The sequence below is a fragment of the Neofelis nebulosa genome, chromosome 16, assembly GCF_028018385.1.
Source record: "Neofelis nebulosa isolate mNeoNeb1 chromosome 16, mNeoNeb1.pri, whole genome shotgun sequence".
Classification (NCBI taxonomy): domain Eukaryota; kingdom Metazoa; phylum Chordata; class Mammalia; order Carnivora; family Felidae; genus Neofelis; species Neofelis nebulosa.
This window is the reverse complement of record NC_080797.1, coordinates 45,535,929-45,561,010: the sequence shown is the minus strand read 5'-3', so window position 1 is coordinate 45,561,010 and position 25,082 is coordinate 45,535,929. Positions and strand designations below refer to the sequence as shown.

General features: G+C 42.5%; 1 protein-coding gene and 1 long non-coding RNA gene across 3 annotated transcripts in view; one reads left to right on the top strand and one right to left on the bottom strand.

Moving 5' to 3' along the window:
• ANKFN1 (ankyrin repeat and fibronectin type III domain containing 1) overlaps positions 1 to 25,082 on the bottom strand; it is a 316,545-nt gene that overhangs the window by 74,004 nt on the left and 217,459 nt on the right. For both annotated transcript variants that reach the window (XM_058703009.1, XM_058703010.1), the window contains exon 8: positions 139 to 236. In XM_058703009.1, the coding sequence (XP_058558992.1) occupies positions 139 to 236 (98 nt within the window). The remainder of the gene's footprint in view (positions 1 to 138; positions 237 to 25,082) is intronic.
• On the top strand, positions 4,556 to 18,234 carry LOC131497074 (uncharacterized). Its single transcript, XR_009254755.1, has 3 exons — positions 4,556 to 4,824; positions 14,354 to 14,426; positions 17,600 to 18,234. It is a non-coding gene; the product is annotated as an uncharacterized LOC131497074 (long non-coding RNA).

Below are 25,082 nucleotides of genomic sequence, written 5' to 3'. Positions count from 1 at the left end.
ACACTTAACGAGTGGCAGTTGTTGCCAGAGGGCTGGGTGTTGGCTGTCGCTTCCAGAGTAGGTATTTGCTACCCGAATCCCAGCACAAACATCAGGAGCAGGGGAATGGGAAGCCTAATGGGAGGATTTGGCACTTACCGTTGTCAGTCCTGTGATTGTGCATCTCAGGGTCTGCAAGTTTTCCATGATGATCTCTCCAGCCAAAGGACGAAAGTCTTTAGACATGCTCCATTCCACTGGAAGGAGAGAAAGAAAAAGAGAACAAAATCCACTCACATATCAAGAAACATCACAGAAACTCTAGCAAAAGTCCCTCTCAAAAATGGTACGTTTATCCTCTTTTCCCTATATTTGCACATCTAACAATTTGCCTCGGGACAGCAATTCGGTTTCCAAGTCTCAATTATTTTTTAAAACAAGAGAGGAAGACAATTAACCATTCAGCAGTGATTAATACACCTTTAAGTGTGCATATGTGTATGTAACTGTGTACACATGTACATAGACACATGCATCCTCAGGCACATTATACATAACAGTTCACTATAGGTAGAAGGTAAGTTATTTATTGCATGTAAGAAGTGAAGGGTACACTAGGACATTGCCTTCTGTTCGCTGCCCATATCTGATCTGGGCTTCAGCAATCTCCTGAAAGTGCTATTTCAAGGTTCCAGGGACGTTCTCATCCCAAACAAAGAAGCCTCCTTTCATTTCCTGCTGGGTCATTTGACACCTTCTTCTGGAAGCACTCTCTTCCTCTAGTGTCTCGCACACTGCTCCCCAGGCTCTCCTTCTCCTCCCTGGTCCTGTCTTCCAGGCTTTTTCATTGGCTTCTCTCCAGCCTGAGGATTTGGGGTTTGTGGCTGACCTCTTCAGTGCTCCCCCTCAACCTGACATCCCCAGAGTGGGTATTCATTCACAGTTAAAGCTAACACCCAAATTCTAACACCCCTTCTTACCCTGAGACCATGTTCTTTCATATCATAGCATTTTCCACGGGTTCAAAAAACCATGGTCAGGAAAGATCAATTGTGCCTCATCAGTAAAAAGTAGAGTAAAAAGTGACAGCTTACCCATGGCAGGATTTAAGGCAATCCTGAATGAAGCAGGAGCTTAAGTCACAGGGAAGACAAGGCCTGCATGTTTTAAACCTCATAATGACGAGCTATCGGTTTTAAGATTTAAATTACATTCTCTATGACACTTAAGTACTTCAAAATTAAGCTGAACTATCCCTAAAGCCTGCTGCTTCTCGAGTCACACAATCCCTGTGCTTTAGGGCTGCTGCCCCTGTACCCTCGGCTCTGTCTCTGTATGTTCCTAGGAATCTGCCTTGTTCTCCTCACTCTCTAGAAATTGCTTTCCTAAACTTCCTAGTGCTTTAATTATCTGCAGCAGCCTCTTCCTGGGAAATCCTGCTACTCTGGCCTCCCTTAATTTTTGCAGCCTTCTTCCCCTCCGTTTTGGTTGCACCCTTTCTTCCTACCTCCTGACCCCTCTTTCTGGGCTCTCCTTGGTTCCTCTTTTCCCTCTTCCTTTGCTGTAATGTTCCTTGCAGGCGTGGTTTTGGCTCTTTTCTCACTTTGCATGCTTGTCCCAAGCAGTGACCCTTTTCACTGTTATGGCTCCAATGATGGCTCTCAAAACTGTAACTCGAGGTCCGGCCTCTCTCTGGACTCGGACTTCCTCTTGCAGGTCTCCACATAAGTGCCCGCTAGTACTTCTCTTTGCCAAAACAGGTGTCTCCTCTTGTTTTCTCAGTTGTAGCTCATGGCATTTTCACACACCCAATCACCCAACTCCAAATCTCAGAGCATCCTTGCCTCCTCCCTTTCCCTAATTCCTCACAATCAGTTGATTACTAAATGCAGTAGGTTCTGCTTTAAAATGTCTCCCATAAGTTTCCCTCTCCCCTGCACACTGAAACTATTCTAGAACAGGACTTTATAATCATGCACATCAACTCTGCAATTCATTTTTTTAGAAGGAGGTATACCCCTGATTGATTAACTGATTAACTCTCTTAATTGATTTTTCTGTTCATATTCTCACTCTTATGTACAATTCTCTTACAACAGCCTGAATTATAGTTTAAAAATTCAGATCTCATGATTTCATTCATCTTTTTACAGTGTCCAGTTGCTTTCAAAATAAAATGAAATGTTAACAGGGCATTCAAGGACCTTCATGATCTGGTCCCAGCCATACTCTCCTGTCTTCACTTTCTGCCACGTCTCACAGTGAAGTCCTTGCTCTGTAAGTTCCCGTTACCTGATTATTCTGTGTACTTTTCTGTCTCGGTGTCTTTTGCTCATCTTCCAACCACTGCTTGGTGAAACTCTACTCATCCTTTTAAGAGCTGGCAAAGTTGGGGCCATGTCTATCTCTTGATTTTGGCTCAGGTCATGATCTCACGTTTCGTGGGTTTGAGCCCCACGTCAGGCTCAGTGCTGAGCACTGACAGTGCAGAGTCTGCTTAGGATTCTCTCTCTCTCTGTATCTCTCTCTCTCTCTCAAAATAAATAAACTTAAAAAAATATTTAGCAAAGTTAACTCAAAATTCCTCAGGAAAAATCAATTAAATACACCTGTTCCTGTGTTCCCAAAGCCCTCTATTCATATAAAAACAAGATTTACTACACACATATTATGCTTAATTTTATGTATCTCTTTTTCTTGTTAGATTGTGATAGGTTTGAGGATAGGAGAATAGGAGAAATAGCTTTCTCTTTTTCCTCTTTAGTACATGGATTTGTGTTTTTGGTGGATAGAAGGTGCTTCCTAAATATTTTACAAATCAAACATATACAGTTTGATTATATGCATGCATACACACACACACACACACACACACACACACAATAGACTGGTTTTTCCAACATGGAGATATTTTTCTTCCTGTGAATTTTTTCACTCTTCACTTCTTTGCCCTTTGAAACTCTTAGGCATGTTGTAAATGTAATTAGAATCAAATGATTAAGATTGGATGTTAAATCTCAAATCAAGCCTATACTTCCTTACAAATAGATATTCTAGAAGATATAATTTAAAATATACATTATATATTATATATTATATAAAATACATATATATGTATGTATTTTTTCCAAAATGTTTCATTATGCTTATGAGCTACTAGCTCTTGAAGAAGCCAAGTCGCTGAAAGTCAACTTGGAGAGGGTTTGTAATCAGAGAATAATGTTGCATATAACTAGCCAAAAGAAAAAAAAAGGAAATCATTGAGGAAATTATCACAAAGAAAACAAAATGAAAATCAGTAACAAATGTGGAAGGATATCTAGAAAAAGCAAGGAACACAGGAAAATTCTGGAAACAGAAATTTCTTTGGTTGCCACTGAGACATGCATCATTGACTGATGTGGGGAACTCCAAGTGGAAGGATGAGAATCAAGGGTTTCCGATTCCAGGCTAAGGATTCAGGGAGACTTCCTAAAAGAAGAGCTAAGGATTAGTGGGATTGCCACCAGATTATCTGGCAAGTGGTTAATGAGAAGTTGTTCAAAGATACAATCTTTAAAATTTTGGAAGAAATGATTTATTTTTGAATAATAACTGTTCATGTTCTATTGAAATATGTTTTATAAAATGTTTCAGGTGGAAAAGAAGACCTGGCTTCTTGAGAAACAAAACAAAATACAAAGAGAAGCAGCCTTGTAAGGAGATGTGGTGCAGCTTTGGGAGTTAATAGAAAGTTTTAAGCATTGGGGCGCCTGGCTGGCTCAGTCGGTTGAGCGTCCGACTTCGGCTCAGGTCATGATCTCGCGGTTTGTGAGGTCCAGCCCCACGTTGGGCTCTGTGCTGACAGCTCAGAGCCTGGAGCCTGCTTCGGATTCTGTGTCTCCTCCTCTCTCTGCCCCTCCCCTGCTCATGCTCTGTCTCTCTCTGTCTCTCAATAATAAATAAACGTTAAAAGAAAAAACAAACTTGTAAGCATTTAAGTCTAATTAGATCTTGGAACATGAAAGAGAAGATTCACATGAAAGGAAAAAAATCCTCCATATTGGAATGGACAATCTATTCTGAGGGCAACCAACAGTCTTTTTCCTCTATGTACTTCATTGGTTTGGTGGACTCTTTTGACATAAAAGAAAGGAGCTTCTGGTCACTTAAAAAATAAGGGAGGGAAACAGAGTCAGCAGGAATCACTTTGAGAGCCCACTGGGAATTCTAGGAAGGCAACTTAGCATGGTCTCTCTGGAAAGTTATGTGTAGGTAGTTTAAAGACTTAATATTAAAGCCACAAGAAAATCACTTGTAAGCCTGTTCTAAATCCCTGAAGGGCTGGAGCCATATATATGAAGTTTAAAACTGTATAAGACTTATAATTTTAAGATAAAGATCAGGGCAACTGTTTCTACTTAGGTCTGGGAAACAGAAGCAGGGTTTAATCATGCAATGGCTCATAGCAGTTGAACATTAGCAAGAAAGGTACCAGACCAAACCAAGGTGTTAGTACGCCTGAAAATTTGGCTCTGGCTCAAACTGTGATTCACTATATTTGTATCAAATAGCTATGAATATTTTAAATATGATGCTTTATTATTTTAACAAATATTTTTATCTAAGTTTTAGAAATGTAGAGTCATTTTGGAAGGAGAGTTCTAGCTGAACACCTCTATTTACTGGATGGCAGCTACATAAAATGCAGCCTGAAAGGTTAAGAAGGAAAAGAGCTCCTGAAGGTCTGGCCTTGTCACCTGAAGCCTATAATGTAAGGAGAAAAGTCACAGAATCAATGCAAGAGTAGAAAATTCATGACCGGAAGCATTAGGATGCACAAAGAGGACCAAATCTAAAGCTCAGGTAAGTTTCCAGCCTCTTGGTGTGAACTATGTGAATAATCCACCCTGTTTCAGCTGGTAACACTTTTTAAGTTTTCAGGCCAGTTTCTTGAGAGGGTGGACACTATGCAAAAATCAAGGCATAAGGAGATAACATTATAGCAATGTCTAGTAAATTTCTATTTAATTGATAAAACATCTAAAACCTGCTGTTGTCCAAGAGTCTCCCTCAAGTCTGAAACCCCTGAAAGCCCAGAGCTGTTGTCCTGCGCTCACGCCAGGAGGAGTATACTGGTGGGTTCTACTCCTGCTTCATGCCCAGGCCCTGCTGGAACCCTTCACTTTAGCCATATGTCACTTGACCTCAGACTGATTGTCTTTATGTTTTTTTTCTCTTCTGATATGCTCTCCTCTTCCCCCAAATTGTCTTCCCCTTTATTCAAACAGGAGCGGTTCAAAGTCCCTTCCTTTCCACAGCTTCCCCTGGCTTTCCAATGGAAGCTCCTTTGCCATTTTGCCATAGTAACTTTAATATGTCTCTCACACTTCCACTTGCTTTGTTTGTTTTGTGTTTATTTTCTAAGAGATCTGCCTCCTCTGTAGTCTGTACTTTCTTTGAGGGCAGGGACCATGTTGGATTAATACCAGTTTACGAAGCGCCTGTCATGGCACCTAGCACAGCAAAGGTGGCTCAGTAAACGGTTAGTGAATTGATTCCTTGATTCCTGACTTTGGAATGTTTAAAGTCTAAGGTAGACAGAAATCTGATGCCAGTACATAAAGAATAAGAAAACAGTGTCAGAATGGAAAAAAAACAGTCAGAAAGAGAACAGAAGTTGCTTGAGCTGCCCAGTAAGTGGTTGGGTTGGAGATTAATTCCTGGCCTCCAGACTCCCAGCATCCCAGACTCTTCACTTGTCCATACTGCTGCTCAGGAACCAAAAAAATAAAAGTTTATTTCCTGTTCCCTATCAGCACTTCAGTGGAACCAAAACGGCATTCTTACTGGCCACACTCACCCCGGCGCCTTAGCTAATGAACGGAATTTGGCTAGACTGCCCAGCCCATCACCAGAACATTATGAAATCCTCCCCGGTTCATCCAGTTGTGCAGTTTCTAACCTTTGAGGCCAACCATAGCACAAGAGAAAGAAAGAGGAAGTGAGGGACATGCCGAGAAACCAGGAAGAGATCAAATACAGTTGTTTCTAGAGATGAGAAGATGTGTCTTGCTGAAGCATGAACCCACTCAACACTTGTGGGTTTGAAATTGGGAACTGACGTGAAAACTCTGGATCTGGGAATTCTGTTTAGCTCTGGCAGAATACAAGGTCAGAGCTGCTCGCGTTTTTTATTTTAAATTCCCTTGGTAGTCCTAGGAGTGGGGGCATGCATTACTTTCAAACAAGAATCTTTATTGTTTGCACAGCACACAGTCTTCCAGTTAATTAGAAAAACATTTTTTCCCCCAAATTAAATTTCCCTAGAAAAACAATGATTTAAATTAAGGGCAAAAGGCTTTTTTTTTTTTTTTTTTTGACAGTAGTAACGCCTTCTTGCACCCACTACTTCTAGAAGATTAAAAGCAAACTTGGAATCAGAGGGCTATTTCATTTACTTATGGTCAGATTCTGCAACCACAAAAATGGTATGTCCCTATCTGTCTACGTTGTGTACTGTCATAGTTTTGCCTGCTATATGACAGAGCAGCACACGGATACAGACCAGAAGCAGGGATGTCTAAAATTCAGGGTTTTGAAAAGTACACTACAAGTAACCACAGTCCAATCCACCTGCGTCCTTATTTCCCTCCTAATAGTTCACCCAATTATGGCTATTATCTAATTGTATTCTTTCTCTTGATCCCCTTGGCTTTCTAAATGAAAGATGTTATCATTTGTGTGATTCTTACTATCGCAAGTAGCTTTCTCTCTTTTTCCAAGCCTAGCAACAAAGTGCTTGTTGAATGAATCCCAGTCTTCCAGATGACCTAGGTGCCAGCCTTCACCTTTTCAGAGAACTTCACCTTTCATGTACTTCTTTGGACACTTCACCAGGCATGCCTCCAAACAAAACTTCTCTCAGTAATTTCTGCAGTTTTGGGCTCAGAAAGTCTGAATCAGTGGCACCATTAGGGTTACTGGAAGCATAAGTAACCTTCAAGCCCCAGCTCGTGTAGAAATCACTTTTATCTTTTCGTTTATAGGCTGTCTTTCCTTGGCATATTCACCTCCTGGTTTTCCCAGAACATTTAAGAGTTGGGAAGGTCACAGATTTATCAGGGCGCAGAATCCACCCATCGCGGTGCATCTAAGGTGGGGTGGTGTGATGAGGTGGCTTTGAGAGGCAGCACAAACAGGGAGCCGGGGCAAGTCAGGGCTTGGTCCTCAACCATGTGTGCATGGGATAAACACAGCAGGGCACCGGGGTTGAGCCACATAGCTTGTGAGAATGGACTGTTGAGATCTCAGGAGTTTTATGAGCTAGTGGTTAAACACAGCCATCATTAAAAATTAAATCATACAAAGTTAAAGTTAAATAAATTAAAGACAAAGACAGTAAGTATTTAAAACTTGTTACTCCCTGTTTTACTGCACTTCGCTGTTATTTATGCTCCTGAGGTTACTGATATCTCTTGCACCTGAACAGTGGAAACATGTATGATGGTGCACCAGGGCACATCGCTTCCCAGTCATTTTCATGATATTGTGTCGGCAGCTTGGAAGTGGCCATGGTGGGAATAGTTACACCATAAAAATCGGAAGTCAGGTCTTGATTTTTTTCTTCTGTGAACTGTTTAGATCAGGTATTGGCAAACTACAGTTCCGTGAGCTAAATCCAGCCTCAGTCTGGTTTTGTGTGGCCCAGGAGCTAAGGAGGGTTTTAGTTTTTATGTTTTTAAAGAATTGTAAAACCCACTCCACCCCCCCCCACCCCCCAACACACACACACGGAAGAGTATGTGACAGAGACCATATGTGGCCCACAAAGCCTAATATAGTTACTCTCTGGCCCTTTACAGGAGAAATTTGCTGATCACTAGTCTAGACTTAAGAAAGCGATGAAGAAAATGTTAATAATGCAGGTTAAAATCTCTGTGGCTGTTTCATTGTGAATAGCACAAAAAACCTGAGGAAATATCCTTCCAGTACTCAAAAACTATTACTTGATTTGACAAAGAAGTTGCTTATGCCACTGATCAACAAGTGATGTCCCACGATAAGCCTGTGTTGTTTCATCTTGTTTTGCTTCCTTAAAGTACACGAATATATCAACCAACACTTAAGTGGCAACTATACTCATCCATTAATTACAGCTACAGGTTGGCTTACAGACTCAAGAGTTTGATAAAAACAAACAAAAAGCATTTTGGGTGAATCAACAGGCTAGAAGAAATTTACAAAAAAAGAGTGTTGTATATTTTATTATTATGATTTTAAATTGTGTGCTACATATCCTATCAGTAAAACTTACAATAGACTTATGTGAAGGTATACACACACACACACACACACACACACACACACACACACACTTTTCCCCCCAGAGAGCCAATTGTTAAACACTTACCATCATACCAGTGAATAAATGCTAGGTGATTGCTTAGATAGACTCTAAGGGTGGATGTATCCTGACCACCAGGGTAGAATGTCGGGGGGAAATAGATTTCTTAGGCATAATTTAGGTAACATTCTGTTACCAGAAGGCAAGAATGAGGTATATAAACTCCTTTAGGAGGCAGGAGTGGTACAGTGAGGGAATCTGCGGCAAAAGTTCAGTTACCAAGCAGTCACCACTGGGGAGGTCTGCCCAGTGGTCAGGCCCCAGGCACTGGGCAGTACAGGTGCCCAGGCTTCCTGCACCAGTTCTTCCAGCCCAAGCCAGGGTGGCCCAGAAACTGGTGCAGCACACAGCCTGCAGGGTGGGCATCCATGGACTTGACTGCAACCAGGGGGACAGTGTCAGGGGCTGCCCAGAAGAAACCTACATATCGATTGTGGGTACGACAAGATGTACCAGTCCAGTACTCCTGATGGCGTGAAAGAGCTCTGTTCCTAACCTGGATTATCTGGGCTTCATAATTATTATATTCTTTATTATATTCTATTATACATTGATATTATATTTTATTTCATGATTATCTGGGCTATATGTATGGGCACTTTTTTTTAATGTTTTTATTTATTTTTGAAGGAGAGAGAGAGAGAGACAGAGCATGAGTTGGGGAGGAGCAGAGGGAGAGGGAGACACAGAATTTGAAGCAGGCTCCAGGCTCTAAGCTGTCAGCACAGAGCCCAACGTGGGGCTCGAACTCACAAACTGTGAGATCATGACCTGAACCAAAGTCAGACACTTAACCGACTGAGCCACCCAGGCGCCCCTGTATGGGCACTTTTAATACACTCTGGACTGAAAATAGTCGCACAGGTCATTAATTCAGATACTTTTGGCTTTTCCATTTTCCCTGGAACACTGCTATATCCTTGAGTTATAGGATGTCCAGACAGATTTTTTCGAAAACAGCTTGTTTTTGAGTCCTTTTAATAGTGTCCAGATAATGATTTTATTAACAAGTATAGGCTTTTTAAAGGCTGCAGTGGATGTAGCTGAACAATAGCAGGGACTCAAAACCAAGTGACAGAGAGCTGAAGGCTGGGACTCTGAGAATAGGCAGCATCTGATGCCTCTTCCACAGGGTAAGGGCCTTCTCCTGGCTGAGCTTCCTGGGATGCTGAGATTCTGTTTTGTTTTATTCCCAGCAGAGAGATGCCCTTCTTGCCTGCAGGGAGAGAGGTCTGGCAAGCTGCTTTATGTTTCCAAAGGGCACAAAGCAGAGAAACGTAGTGGCAGCTGTCTGATTTCTACACACAAGGTCCAAGATATGTGGCCAATTCCCAGATTTCTGAATCCTTTTGGGTCCTCATGGAATTAAAATAAGCAGCCACAGGGGCAAAAGCAACAACAGTCCAACTCTCCGGCCAGACAAGGAGCTTTCATTGGGAGGACGGCACTGTTTGGCTGTTCGTTCATCCTACTGCACCCATTTCACACCCCACACTCCTCTTTATAACTTTACGTAATTAAAACCCTTGAAGGCAGGACCCTGCCCTACTGATCTCTGGACACCCACCCCACCCTCTGTCGTAGAAGTATGGCGTGGAGTCTCAGATGGAGCTGGTCTGGCTTCTATAGGAGACAGTCCTCGTTGTTCCATTGGGCTTCCTGTAAACTACAAGATAAGGACTCCTTCACCAGGCATTTAACCTATTTCTGAGTTTGCACTACTCCCTGCATTTGTCCTGTGAGCCAAGGGAGGAAGACTATCACTTAATGAAAATCTACTGGATTCTCATACAGAAAATCTCATTTATTTCTTACAACAGTCCTCCAAGATGGACTAAGGCACTTGTTCAGTCTTTCTACCGATCTGACAAGTGGCAGAGCTGGGAATTAAAGCCCAGGCTGTGTGAACCCAAAACGCCCCTACAACTTCCTCTTGCGCCTGGGCCCTGGATGACCTGGCCTTCTCCACCCACTAGCCACGGTCCACTGTGCCCATTTGTTCTCTTCTCTCTGATTTTTAGATCTTCGACATGTCAGGCTTCTTCCTCTCACACACACTGTTCATTTTGCCAGAAATGTTCTTTCCTTCTTTCTGACTTTCATTTCACTAAATATCCCTTCCTTTTCCCTCAGCAATCAATGTAAATGTCACTCCTGCTCATAAGCCTTCTCTGGTCCCAAGATAACACAAAGTCCCCGTTGTATCTCTTGGACCACCAGATAGTGTCCCTGTGTAGCATTATTAGTTCAGTTCTCTTTAGTCCTATAAGCTCTGCGAGGACATTAACTATGTGTATATATATGTTGCTAGCATATGCCATAGCATAGAGTAGGTCAGAAAAGACTTACTGAATCGATGTTAAGATTATTGACCAGCTAGGTTGTAGGGATATGGAAAGGCAAATAACATGGTCCCTGGCCTCAAGAAGCTTACAGTTTAATGAGTTTGCAGATGAGGACGGGAGGTTTGGAGAGATCAAGTCTACCTCAGAACAGAGTTCCTTCCCCATCACCAGTCAGACCATCGTTCCAGCCTGATGTCTCTCCCATCCCCTCTTGTCAAAGACCTACCCACGTGAGAGAGGCTCAGACTCCTTCAACACCAGCTCACTGTCTCTGGTTTCTGACAGTAATTGTATCTGTCATTCTCCCTGGCTTGAGTCCTGTCTACTTTGTATTATAATGATTCAGGCACTTGTGTTTTCAACTCTACCTGCACAGCACATTTCAAATCAGCCTCCTTTTAATTTCTTTTAATTCCATGCTTGTTACTCTTGTCCACATCACCGCTGTTTCACATTGGTACTCTGTGACAGTTTCAGAGCTCAACTGGTCTTTCTGCCTGTGCACATACCCCTCACCAGTCCACAGAAGCCAGAACGATCTCTTCAGAGCATAGACCATATCACAATACTTTCCTTCATTGAAATCTCATAGGTACACTTGGAATAAAATCCAAACTCCTTAACGTACTGTACAACGGGGGTGTACAACGGGGGCAAATTGTACCAAAATCCAGCCTACCGCCTGTTTTTGTCCAGCCTGTAAGCTAAAAATGGTCTCTACACTGAGGAAAAAAAATATTTTGTAACATGTGACAATTATGTGAAATTCCAATCTCGGCGTCCATAACTAAAAGTTTATTGGAACATAACCCCAGTCATAATTTTGCATGTTGTCTCAATGGCGGAATTGAATAGTTGTAATACAGACCACATGGCCCACAAAGCCTAACATGTTTACTTACTGTCTGACACTTGGTAGGACGAGTTTACAGACCCCTAGTCTACAAAGAGTCATGTCTGACTCCTGTCCACTTCTCTGAAACACCACTTCCTGTTATTCTACCCATCTTCCTTCATGGGCACTTTCTGTGTCTCTGACTTCCCAAGTCATTTCTACCAAGGTCATCCTGCACCTCACTCCAATACATTATCCTCTATTCTTTTGTTTTTAGCATTTATCACAATCTGAAGCTATTTGTTAATTTACTTGCTTACCCAAGAAAATATGAACTACATGAGCTTGGTCTGTTTTTCCTCACTGTATCCCCAGGGCCTACAAGAGGATATGCACATTGCAGGCATTCCAAAAAGTGTGCAAAATGAACATTTTATCTTCCCTGTAAGTTCTTCAGGGAAGATACGGTGTCTGACTCATTTCTGCATCCCCCACAGTGGCCAATATTGTGCCTTGTATGGAGTAATAGTTCCAAAAATAGCTACTGACCAAATAAAATGCCACTTTCTCTTCCTCCTGGGACAAAGTGAGAAAACACCTGCTGTCAGCAAGACCCCAAGAAACAAAAAAATGTGTACAGTGTCTTTTTCACCTCATCTACACTCCACTGTTTGAGAGCACATTTTAAGGAGGGACCAAGGATTCCAGCATATTCCTCAGAGAACTGTGGCTATGGGTACATCAAGTGTCCCAGTGAAGGGTGTTTCCAATTGATGTGGAAGCTAGGCTAGGTGTTTTCTGATTATGGGAAAGAACCACTGGCAAAGGGTGGAGTTGGCAGTTTTTCCTAAGAAAATTGGTCTAGTCATTTTTTTTTAAAAGATAGTAGATTACCTTTTAAAATATGTATGTGTAGGGGCGCCTGGGTGGCGCAGTCGGTTAAGCGTCCGACTTCAGCCAGGTCACGATCTCGCGGTCCGTGAGTTCGAGCCCCGCGTCAGGCTCTGGGCTGATGGCTCGGAGCCTGGAGCCTGTTTCCGATTCTGTGTCTCCCTCTCTCTCTGCCCCTCCCCCGTTCATGCTCTGTCTCTCTCTGTCCCAAAAATAAATAAAAAATGTTGAAAAAAAAAAAATTAAAAAAAAAAAAAAATAAAAAAAAAAATAAAATATGTATGTGTAAAATGTTACAAAAAATAAAGATAAAAAGAAAATCCTGAATTAAACAAAAACAGATAATGGTTTATAGGAAGCTAAGGTTTAAGGATCTTTGGAGGATTCTGGGAAGACATCTATTAATATTTATTGGGGAACTGTGCTTTACTAAATAAACAATTAGCCAAAAGCCACAGAGTCTATCCATGCAGAGTCTGGATTTGAACTCCTGTCTATTTTGTCTGCTTGCCAAGCCCATATGAGGAGAAAGTGATAAATAGACTAACAGCCATATTAAGATCTTTTAAGCTAGAGAAAGCAGCAACTATGAAAAGCTTGCAGAAAGTATTTGCAATATTTGACTTCTACTAAGGGAACTGAAGGCAGGGGCTCCTGGTTGGCGCCTCTGTCCCTTTTCCCCAAGGGCCCGTGTTGTCTCTAGTACTGTGATTTCCTTGTTGTGGTTTCAAGAGGGAGAGAGGGTTGGGGGGAAGAACAGGGGATTGTACGGATACTGGGCGACCGTGAGTCTCATGAAGGTGTTCTGTATTTTCATGTCAGCTACATGTGGCCATGGTGGCCAAGATAAGTACTGATTTCAAAAAATAAATAAATAAACAGCAGTGTAAACAGTCACAGAAGACTCATGTAAATTGCTGGCTTATAATTTGAGCCTGGTTCATGTTCTGTAACATCCCTGGTGCCAAATCTTCCTCCCTCTCCTTCCACGGTAGTGTATTCCGGCCCTCCCCAATCGTGTTTCCCCTCTGGCTAGAGACACTTAGGCTGAGGTGAGGGACAGGATGGATGACCTGGGAAAGAACCAACTCCAGAGCAGGAGTGGTTCCCCAGGATCCAGAGGAATGTGTGGGAGAACGGAAATAAATAAGAATGAACCAGACCACCTTGGGAGCAGTCAGCCAGAGCCCTCCTCCCTTTGTCTCACCAGGGGAGTGTGCTGTTTGGCGTGCTTCCCTCCTGTATTTGTTTTCACATTCTACTGTAAATTACTCAACAAGGTGCCTTATTGACCCTGAAAAATCCAATCTTTAGATTTCTCTCATCAAGGCAAGAATAAGCCTTCCAGAGTTCCCCAGGGAGACAAAGAGCCCTGTCTTCCATTCCCAGACCCAGCTTCTGTTTCTGTGTGGATGATCAGAATGGCTGATGTTGAGGGCACAGACCTCGACATGCTCGTTTGGGAGTTGTTTACTTGGGGGCCCAAGAATTCCAAATGGGCTCCAGGGGATCAAAGAAAACCCTTCATACTGTACGCAACGTAGGTGTATCTGAGGGATCCCCTTCAGATCCCCGTGAAAGACTACACATCATCATGTACAATGTATATCCCAGCTGGAGCTATTTACAGGGCCTAATTACTTTTCTTGGGGGGAGTGCCACGGTTATCTTAATTTTGTTTGTGGCCTTTGGGTTCTACATTTCTCCTTATATAAGGGGACGTATCTAATGAGTCAGTAGCCTGGACCTACAATGTATAACGCTGAGTATTTTTCAGCTATTTTGTTTAATGGGCAGATTCACCCATGCCTCTTATCTTGGTCCATGGGAGCAGGTGGCATGTAGTAGGTTCCTAATGAAAATGTCTTAAATGAGTAGATGCAATAAGTAACAAAGAAGACTCTGTCCCATTCGCAGTTACAGAGGAAGAACAGGACTGCTGCCACTTTGCAAACATTTCAAGAGGTCACCCTCTGTGGGGAGGATGAAGGTAAGGAGCTCTTCGGACTTTGAAAGATCTATTACCTATTCTAAGATAACAAGGTGGGTTAGGAAAGTCATTGGCAGTATTTCAATCTTGGGGGTAAGGTACTGGCCCATAGACAGTGAGAGAAAGAATTATGTGGACTTACTGGCGTGAAATACACATGATAGAGTCTCTATCGGCCTAGATCCAACACCACACTAATTGCTGGCATGTTTGGGATAAGAAGTCATACCCAGCTTTCAGTCTAGTGCCATTTGGTGGATTGATTTACCACACTTTTACTGACGGTCCAGTAGGGACCAGATTATGTAAAGTTCTGGGGATAGGATTATGAATTAAATCTGATCCTCGCCCTCAAGACAATGGCAGTCCAATGGGGGCAATGGAAAAGTCACTACAAGGTTCGAATGCAATATGATGAGTCTATGAGAGAGGCAGGCTCAGAGGGGGGCACCCTCAGCAGCCTGAGGAGAGGGTGGGTAGGGACAGCTTTCTGGACAAGCTGACTCCTGACAGAGTCCTGAAGAGTGTGCAGGTCTGCCAAGGGAAGAGAGTGGTCAGAGACATTCCAGGTAGAGGTTGCTGTGAGAGCAAAGGCCCAGAATCATGGTGTGGTCAGGGAACTGCAGGGCAATCACCGGGGACAGAAGAGGTGAGGTGGGATGGGAGTGTGACTTGAATCAGAGCAGAGATTGGACCACGAGGCAAGAGCTCATCCTGCTAACATATTTTGAAGGCATTTTGGAGCTATTGAGAGATTAGGCCATTATATGATCAGATTTGCATTTTAGAAAGATTACTCTTGTAGCTTGTTGGAGAAAAACTGGAGGGGATAAGGCTGCAGTCTGGCAGACCAGAAGTATTCGTGCCGTGATCTCTGTGAGATGGAACACCAGTTCAGCACTGGTGTCTCACCCTCTGAAGAGGGTGAAGAGGAAGAAATTGCTTGACTTCCGTTACCCGCCAAGAGACAGATTTTCCTATTCGTTGAGGCATTTGTGAGCCAAATTTTCATGTAAACCTAAATACTTGGCATCTCAAGCTCTTACAGGAAATGGCGAATCCTGGAGTTCAACTACTTTTTTTTTTTTTTTTTTTTAAACTAAGAGCTATTGGCAACACTGTATGTTTTAAATTTCCAAATCAAATATCGTGGTTATATCAAAACCCATGCTGCCTCTGCAGGTGTACCAAACTGGTCTCAGCTTCGTTCAGAGTCCCACTGCACACAGTAATGAAAACACTGACATCTCACTGCTCATTTAATATTTATGCAGTGGTTGTCATCTCAGTTTTACACGTGCAAAACAGAGTTGGTTGGATTTGAGGTGAGTTGGAATCTCCTTTGACAGTAGTTTTTTGGGGAGATGCTTTCATCCTCAATTAACTTTCAAAACAACACTCAGTGGCAAGAGATCAAAGAAATGCTGTTACCATGGGGGCTGCTGACTCTATTATGTTCCCCCAAAAGTTGTCCCTTAGATGAGCCTTATTAGATTTGGAGCAAACACTCCTCTACACAGAAACAGACCAGTGAGACCAGTGAGATGTACTTTCGCAATGTGAAAGGAGAGAGAAAAGGAGGAAGAAGTAACAAAGGAAAGTAAGCCTGTGGCTGGTACTTGTCTACCTCTCATCACAGAAAGAACATCTTACAGTTTCCTAGCATTTTCAGCGTGCGATACTCCCTTCCACATTTGTCGCACTTGGTTTTCCTTGTTAGGCACTTTTCCTGTTTTAGACGTGACGTCACAGGCTCTGCAAGCCTGCGTGTACTAGCCAAGCCGCACGCTGGGAATGAACACAGGCTCAAGTTTTGAATCCAGGTCGGTCTGGGCTCAGAATCCAGTGCCTCTTTCCCTCACAGTTAAATGTCACTTCAGAATGTATGAAAGGCAAGGAAAACAGTTGCTGAGAAGAAGGAATCCTGGAGGCACACAGGTTTGTAAGTTTTGATTTGGAGGAAGTCTGACAGGTGATCCTTCCGAATCTTCAGTTAGCTATCAGGTGAAGGTGCAGTTCCACAGACCAGCTTTGGGTAGGGCGTTACGCCTTAGCACCCCAAGGGGCTCACCCCCAGTGTGCCCGCCCACTTCCCTGCAGGGCCCTGGAAGAACACGTAGCATTTAGATGTAGAAGGGTTTGATACTCATTCCTTTAAGTGCAAATCTCCGGGACCGATTCTTGCTGCTCGTTCCTTCACCTTCATTAATGATAATACTACACTTAAATGACACTTTCCAGCTTAAGAACACCTTCATGAATTCACATTTCCACATAGGAGCCAACACTTCTGCGAGCATCTTTAAGATTTCAAGGCACAGCGCTGGGTGACAGGGATGTAAACTAGAATAAGACATCATCCTTGAATTGGGGCTCACAGCCCAGCAGGCAGATGGATAAAGATACAGGCAATTACAGTAGGCGCAATGCTCCCCGTCGCAGGCAGGTGAACAAGGTGTTGTTCATGTTCTAAGGACCAACAAACTTTGGGAGGGGGACTGGGTAAGGGAAGGTGACGTCTGGTCTGGGTTTCAAAGACTGAGTAGGACTTTACCGCCCAGAGAAGGGCATTCTGGGGAGAGAGACCAAGGGTTGAGAGGATGGGCATGATAAGGTAAAGGAGGAATGGTTTGAAGCAGAGGGAAGCAGGAGGTGGGGGCTGGGGGCTGGGCTGATATGTGAAAGTCCTTGAATGCAATGCTGAGAGTTGGTTTTTACCTTGTGGGAGCCAGTGAAGGCTCAGGAGCAGCAGAATGACATGATCGATTCGTGTTTTAATCTGATGACTGGTGTTGATGTAAGGAGGCTCATGGGAGACATTTAAACCTGACTAGCTCTGCCAACTTTGTTCTTATTCTTGTATTTCAAGTAAGGGAGCTGATTCTTAGAGTGTCCAGTGACTTCCTGAGAGTTGGTGTAGGTATCACAACCCAGCTGTACCATTTCTGACTTTAATTCCTATAGATTCCGCATGCCTGTGTGACGCATGGCCCTAAACCTCTTTGTTTTCTGTGGAGCCCACGGTTTATTATATATCTGGGGTGGTCTGGCCAGCTCATTCACCACCAACACTGTGCACAGTAACTTAGATTTCCTGTGAAGTTCTGCCGTACCTGAGAACAGTCACCTTTCCACATGATTCTTTTCCTTTTTTTTCCCTTACTTCCACTCAGTCAACAAGATGAATCTCCTCAGAGTAATTGCTGGATAGTGTTGACGAACGCTTGAATCACGTCACCAGACTGCAGCTGTACTGACAGCGGACTCCTAGCTGTCCTGCATACACCCACTGTTGCTTTTGCCCTCCTAGGACGCGGCCAGGCTCCTGGAGACCTGGACAGCTGAAGCCGTAGACCCAGAACATGGTCTCTCCCACGGCAGAAAACCTGGTTGTGGGCTCTGCTTTGAAATTCCCTCTTGCAACACCAGACCCGCCACTGAGCACCAGCCGTAAATGAAAGCAAAAGCTAGAGTTCAGGCGGAAGCAGAAAGTAAATACACGGCCTTGGCTGACCCTTTCAGGGATAGATTGTTCCATTTATAACAGAGACTAAAACAGAAAAAAACCCACTGGAGGTGGTCACGGCTGAAACAGTGTTTCTAGCATCTTCGGGGTCACTACTCAGTAACTTATTTCAAATCGTTTTGAATGGTGAGTTCTCACATCCAGGTGTTCCTCTGCCTCACCTGTTTACAAATGTCCTTACCAGTTTTTATTCCATTAGGCCTCAGCATAGAAAAGTAACAAGCATCTCAGGCTTCAGGGTTTTGATTTTTAAAACGAACAAAATAAAAAAGAGGCCAACAAAAAAACCCAGACTCTTAAATGCAGAGAACAGGCTGGTGGTTGCCAGAGGTGTGGGGGGGGGGGGCGGGGTGGGATGGGTGAAGTAGGTGAAGGGGATTAAGAGCACACTTGTCGGAACCAGCACTGAGAAATGTATCGAATTGTTGAATCACTGTATCACACACCTGAAACTAATATAACACTGGATGTTAACTACACTGCAACTTAAAAAAAAAAAAAAAGCATTTGCAAACATTGGATACTGGTTATTTAGTTACCTAAAGGTTTTGGTAGCATACAAGGAGAAGAAACCGTTGAAAATGTGTGTGTAGGTCAGGGAGGAGGCTAAATGCTAAATGCTGCCTGGGACTGGAGAATGAAGATGCAAAGGCTTATTTATTTTAGTATTTACTTTATCAAAAAATCTGGCATTAAACCACACAATCCTGGGGTGCCTGTTAAGCGTCTGACTCTCGATTTGGGCTCCTGTTATGATCTCACAGTTCATGAGATTGAGCCTTGCAGCGGGCTCTGTGCTGACAGCACAGAGCCTGCTTGGGATTCTCTCTCCCTTCCTCTCCCTCTCTCTGCCCTCCCCTGCTCATTCTCTCTCAAAAATAAATAAACTTTAAAAAGCAAAACAAAATCTGCACAATCCAATAATTCTACTGAAAACCAATTTACAAGTAAAAGGCCAAGGAGACCCAATAACATATATAATTGTTATAAATATAAGTACTATATATTTGCAAGATGCAGTCTCACCATGCTGCAATGAAATTTACTTTTAAAATGTATAATTTATCCATAAATTATCTGACTAGTATGAGGAGATAATTGACATGGGAATTTGCATAAAAAAGATTTCATTTTTTCAGAAGACATTGGAAATCTCTGACTTTTCTAAGTGTACCCATCATTTCACCTATTTAAAGGGATAAAAATACAGGTTTGAAAGTAGCAGATCAGATCTCTCTCTTTAAAAACAAAACAAAATAAAACAAACTGGTGGCATCATACATGGAAAAAGTGCAAATACTACCAAAGGTTATATTCCCTCTTAGCTTGCTTCCCACAGGCCACCACTGATACCTGTTCTTGACTCCCCTTCCAGATGTTTTCCATACAGACAAAATAGAGAACAGAATAGACTGTGACCTACCAGGAGGACATTCTGTTTTCTCATGCGTAAAATGAGAGAGTACCTGGCTAATTGGGTTGTTACAAGAATGATATGCAAAGTACTTGACAGACTTTGGAAGGGTCTGCAAATATTAACTGATCACGGGGTCCTTAACCTGGAGTTCACAGACCTCTGCAAAATCTAAGGCTTGGCTTCGGAGTGTTTACAAAGGCCGTGACATTTAGACCTGTGTTTTTACTGGGTAGGCAGAGCCACTGTGCTACGAACTTTTCAAAGGGAGAATGATACCAAAGTGGTTTAGGAGCAGCATTCTCAGGAGAGCCTGAGTGCCATTTTCTTGGGGTTGTGCCCCATTCACTGAATGTGCATCAAATGAAGGAGAGGATGGAGACTGTAAGGCAGGATAGAGTTGCCCTTCAGGCTTGCTACCTCTTTCTGGGTCTCTCTCCTGTTCTGGCCTTCCCCCAGAACAGTGTCTACATGCTCCTCCTGGGCCGTGCATTTCTCTCAATGAGCCAACTTGCCTGCACCACTGTGCCAGCCTTCCAGAATTGCCTCCCTGCATTCTCCCATTACCAAAACCCTGGACCCAGATGCCACACAGGAAAGTTGAACCTCTACTTAAAAATTAAAGACACATCTCATGATCAATAACTTTACAGCAAAGTATGAGTGATGGCTAAGCCCTGAGACTATTTATTTTCATTTACGCATTTTAGTTATTTTTTCTCCCAAAGCACTTTCATGTTAAACAGAGGAAGTCAGAAGACAACACAGAATACTTATTTCTGCTAGAGAGTTCCCAAGCTTGTTTCCTCCACTGCAAACGTCATGGGCAAAGGCTTTCCATACATGCCACACTCCCACTGGTGTATCCATGGTATTGCACAATTACCTGGCACCCTGGGTATAATTTCACCTCTCCCCTGCTCAAGAAATGCAAGTGAGTGAGAGTTAACACCATATCAATAACCTTGATTTCCTCATGACATTAAAAAAAGGATTTTTTTTTTTTTTTTTTTTTTTTTTTTTTTTTTTTTGGCTAACTTCACTACTCCAGCTTCAGCATCATAACCATTATTTAAACTATTTCCTATACACTTCATAGCGGATAATCACAACACTGGTGTGAGGCTACTCAGATAGTAGAGGCTTAATTTTCAGTTGTTGAATGGGAGCTGGAGCCAGTTTGAGATGGCAGGTTTTTCTAAGACTCCTCAAATTATATTCCCTCACTCCCTCATTCATTTTCCATCCACTCCCTCATCCATCCAGCCATCCGTTTGTTCAGGCTCGATGTTGGAAGGAGATGAAAGGGAAACATGTGCGAGGGCATGAGGCATGGGATTGTGAGATGAGTCCCAGGTAAGGTGAGCTGCCGTGTGGTTTTAGCCCTGGCATGGAGAGCGACAGGTGGTGGGAAATGAAGCTGGGAGTGTTAGGGCCAGGTTGTGTCGAGACCGTGTGCGTGTTAAGGAGTATGGACCATGTAGTCATCACCACATAAAGCTGGTCATGCTCAGACAGAACTCGTAGAAATAGCAAAACCAGATTCTCAGATTTATGTTCCTTCAAATCGTGGCATAGTCCTGGAGAGCGGGGGCCAGTGGGCCGCTCCCATGCACTGACTGGGGGTTGGCCAACTGTCGAGATTCCTACCTGACGTATTGCTTCCCATTATCCACCCCAGCTAGAAATGCAGGGATAAAAACAGACATGCAGGGATCTGGGGGTTGAGGTGTGAGCCTCTGATGCCAGCACAAGTAGCAAGGGTCCGAGGGCCCTCGGCAGGTTACTCTGGTCCCGGGGACATCAGAGTTGAAGGAGCTCCCCTTGTTGACCATCCTCAGCTTCTGCAAACTCCAGAAATCTCACGAGGGTCCTATGAATTGCTCAGATTATGGGCGAGGCGCTTTAACCGCTGAGGTCCCCAGCCTGGGCTTCAGGTCTCTGGTGAGTTTTACTAAATGCTGTCGGGGACAGAATAGTGAACTGGGAGCAGGGATCTAGGAATTTTACCTCAGCTCTGTGACCTCAAGCGAGTCCATTTACCTTTCTGGGACTCAGTTTCCTTAGTTTTAAAAGAATACGTTGGGCCAGATGATCTCTGCTTTTCCTTGGTTGGTAAACTCTAAAACTCTGGTGGGTTGTTTTTTTTTTTTTTTTTTTTTTTTTTTTTTTTTTAATGTTATACATATTTCATGGCTGTTTGTGATTTATGGTTTTATTCTTTTTAGAGCTCACTACATCATTTTATGTAAAACCCTTTCTAAACCTGATTTTACATATTTTAATTTTTAATGCCTTTTGTTTTTTAATTTTTTATCACCGTTTTACTATTAATGTTTTAAAACAAATGGCCATCTCTTAAGACCATTAAAATTTTTTTTTTTTTTTTAATTTTTTTTTTCAACGTTTTTTATTTATTTTCGGGACAGAGAGAGACAGAGCATGAACGGGGGAGGGGCAGAGAGAGAGGGAGACACAGAATCAGAAACAGGCTCCAGGCTCCGAGCCATCAGCCCAGAGCCTGACGCGGGGCTCGAACTCACGGACCGCGAGATCGTGACCTGGCTGAAGTCGGACGCTCAACCGACTGCGCCACCCAGGCACCCCTAAAATTTTTTTTTAATGTTTATTTATTTGTGAGAGACACAGCATGAGTGGGGGAGGGGCAGACAGAGAGGGAGCCACAGAATCAGAGCATAGAGAACCCAATGCATGGCCCAAACTCATGAACCGAATAGAATGTGACTTCTCTCCCTAATTTCTCTTTTTCTTACAGCACTTACCATGGTCTACCCTACATTATAGTTATTATTTTTTTAGTCTTTATTTATTTTTGAGAGAGAGAGAGAGAGAGAGAGAGAGAGGCAGAGCATGAGAAGGGGAGGGACAGAGAGAGAGGGAGACACAGAATCTGAAGCAGGCTCCAGGCTCTGAGCTGTCAGCACAGAGCCCGACGCGGGGCTCGAACCCACGAACTGTGAGATCATGACCTGAGCCTAAGTCAGATGCTTAACCGACTGAGCCACCCAGGCACCCCTAAGACCATTTTATTAAAAATACCAATTAATTTGTTAACTTTTCCTGGATTTTGATTTTCTAGAAGTAGATCACACAATAAGAGCAGAAGATCTGCAAAGTTAAACTTTTTCCTCGAATCTCAACATCAAACCAACACAAACACATTCTTTTATCCTTGTTAATTCCTTACCAAATAACAAAGAATTTACCACCACAGTGTCAGATAAGTTTAACTGCTGAAACATGGAAGGATAAAATGATGAGAAAAGAAGGTCAGTTTAAAAGGATACCTCTAGACACTACTTAACAATGACCAAATAAATTCATTTGGAAATTTTGGGGAAGTTTTGGCAAACTATTTCTATTAAGTAGCTAGAACTATCCAAGTGAAAATAACTCAAGTAGAATTTGCAAGAAATTAGAGTCCCTCTTCCCGACTAACAAAGCAAACAGAATATATCCTCATTCACAGAAGCAGTCATTAGGAAAGGTGAAGCCTCCAAGAAGTGTTCTTCCTCCTGTACGGACAAAACCGTGTTAACATCTAACTCTTTGGAGAAAGAAAAGAATATAGACTTTGGAGAATTCTAGTAGGTTCCCAGGAATAACAAGAAGATGTTATTCTCAGGGCAAAGAAAATGGGAAGTCTGTCATTTGGGGCTTCAACTCTCAAAACTGGCCTGGCTTTTCTCCTGCCTATTGTACTGTCAGTTCTTGTTGTTTAATTATATATTATTTAAGTAACTGTGGCTCCATTTTATGACTCTGAAAACAGCAGAAACACTGCCTTCCTATTTTAGGGAAGAAACTGAGGCCAGAGGGGTTAAGTCCTTGTTCAAGTTCACACAGCTAATAAGTAGACGGACGTGGAAAAAAAATAAACGAGGGGATTGTAACTACTTGTGTTTCAAAAAATAGTGCCTGTTCTTCCCTTATTAAACTCATGTTTTAGAAAAAAAATAGGGGAATAAGATGATGATTTTGCGAACAATATCATGATTTTGTTAACTGGGGATAACTCGGCTTAACGAGGAGGAGTAAGGCTATTTGAGTCTCATTGAAAGAGACGCTGACGAACTTGCGTAAGGCTCTCCTCATTACGGGGCAGTTAGTGATCAGGATTTATTCAGATGCCATGAGGAAGAAGCTTCTGAGCATGTGAAACTTTAAAATGAACTCTTTGAAACAAAACAAGCAAAAGAAGAAAAGATAGAGACAAACTCAGAAACAGACTCAACTACAGTGAACAAACTGATGGTGACCAGAGAGGAGGTGGTTGGGGGTGGGTGTGTGAAACAGGTGATGGGGATTCAGGGGTGCACTTGTCTGCGATGAGCAACGGGTGTTGTATGTACGTGTTGAATCACTATATTGCACACCTGAAGACCATTTATTTATTTATGTTTTTTAGAGACAGAGCGTGAGTGGGTGAGAGGGGCAGAGGGAGAGAGAGAGACAGGGAGAGAGAGAGGATATTAAGCTATGCTCAGCACAAAGACCAACTCGGGGCTCAATCCCATGACCCTGGAATCAAGACCTGAGTCAAAATCAAGAGTCGGACGCTCAATTGACTGAGTCACTCATCCATCCCCACCTGAAGTTAATATAATGCTGTTAACGATACTGGAATTAAAACAGATATATAGATATAGATATAGATATACATATATATATATATATCTATATATCTATGTATGTCTATGTATGTATGTGTGTATATATATGTGTCTATATATGTATGTGTGTATATATATGTGTCTATGTATGTATGTGTGTATATATATATGTCTATGTATATATAAATGAATTCTTCCAATGGAAACCTCTAAAATTTTTGGCATTTCCAAAGCAGTTTCATAATCATTGCTTGTGGAAATCAACCCTTTTTTTTTTTGGCATAAATTTGAAGGAAATATTTATTTTTAAAATAATGTACATAACACTAACAGAAACAAAAATAAAGCAAAATGTTTGCTAGTGATCACTAATACTAAGAAATTAAATATTCTTTTCTTTTTTCTTTTCCCTTCCACATTTAAGTCCATGAACCAAGTTGCATCAGTTTTTGTACAAGGTTTGGAACTTAGGGTAAAGGTGTTTTTTGTTTTGTTTTGTTTTGTTTTGTTGTTTTTGTTTTACCTCGAGATATCCAAATGCTGCAACACCATTTGTTGAAAAGGTTATCTGTTGGCAACAGGATTGCTTTTGCAACTTTGGGAAAAAGAAGTTTGGTGCGTGTGTGTGGCTCAAATTCTGGGATCTGTTCTGTTCCACTGATCTTTGTGTCTGTCCTTCCGGCAATGCCACAATGTCTTGATCACACAGCTCTGCAATAAAGTCTGGGATCTGGGTAGACTGATTCCACTCCCCTCCCCCCGCCCCCCTGTATTCTGCTTTTTTAGAATTATTGTAGCTAGTTTAGTTCCTCTGCCTCTCAAAAAAACATTTTATAAAGCCTTGTCTGTATCTACAAAAAAAAGCTTGCTCGCACTTTGATAGGTTATTCTGCAGGGCATAGCATTCTGGGCTGACAATTCTCTTCTTGAAGTGCTGGGAAAATATTGTTCTGCTTCTGGCTGAACTCCACGGTTTCTGATGAGAAATCCGCTATCATTTGAACTGTTTTTCTCCTGTGGTTCAGGTGTTGTTTTTCTCTTGTGTTCCAGATTTTTCTTGTCTTCAGTTTTTAGAAATTTGA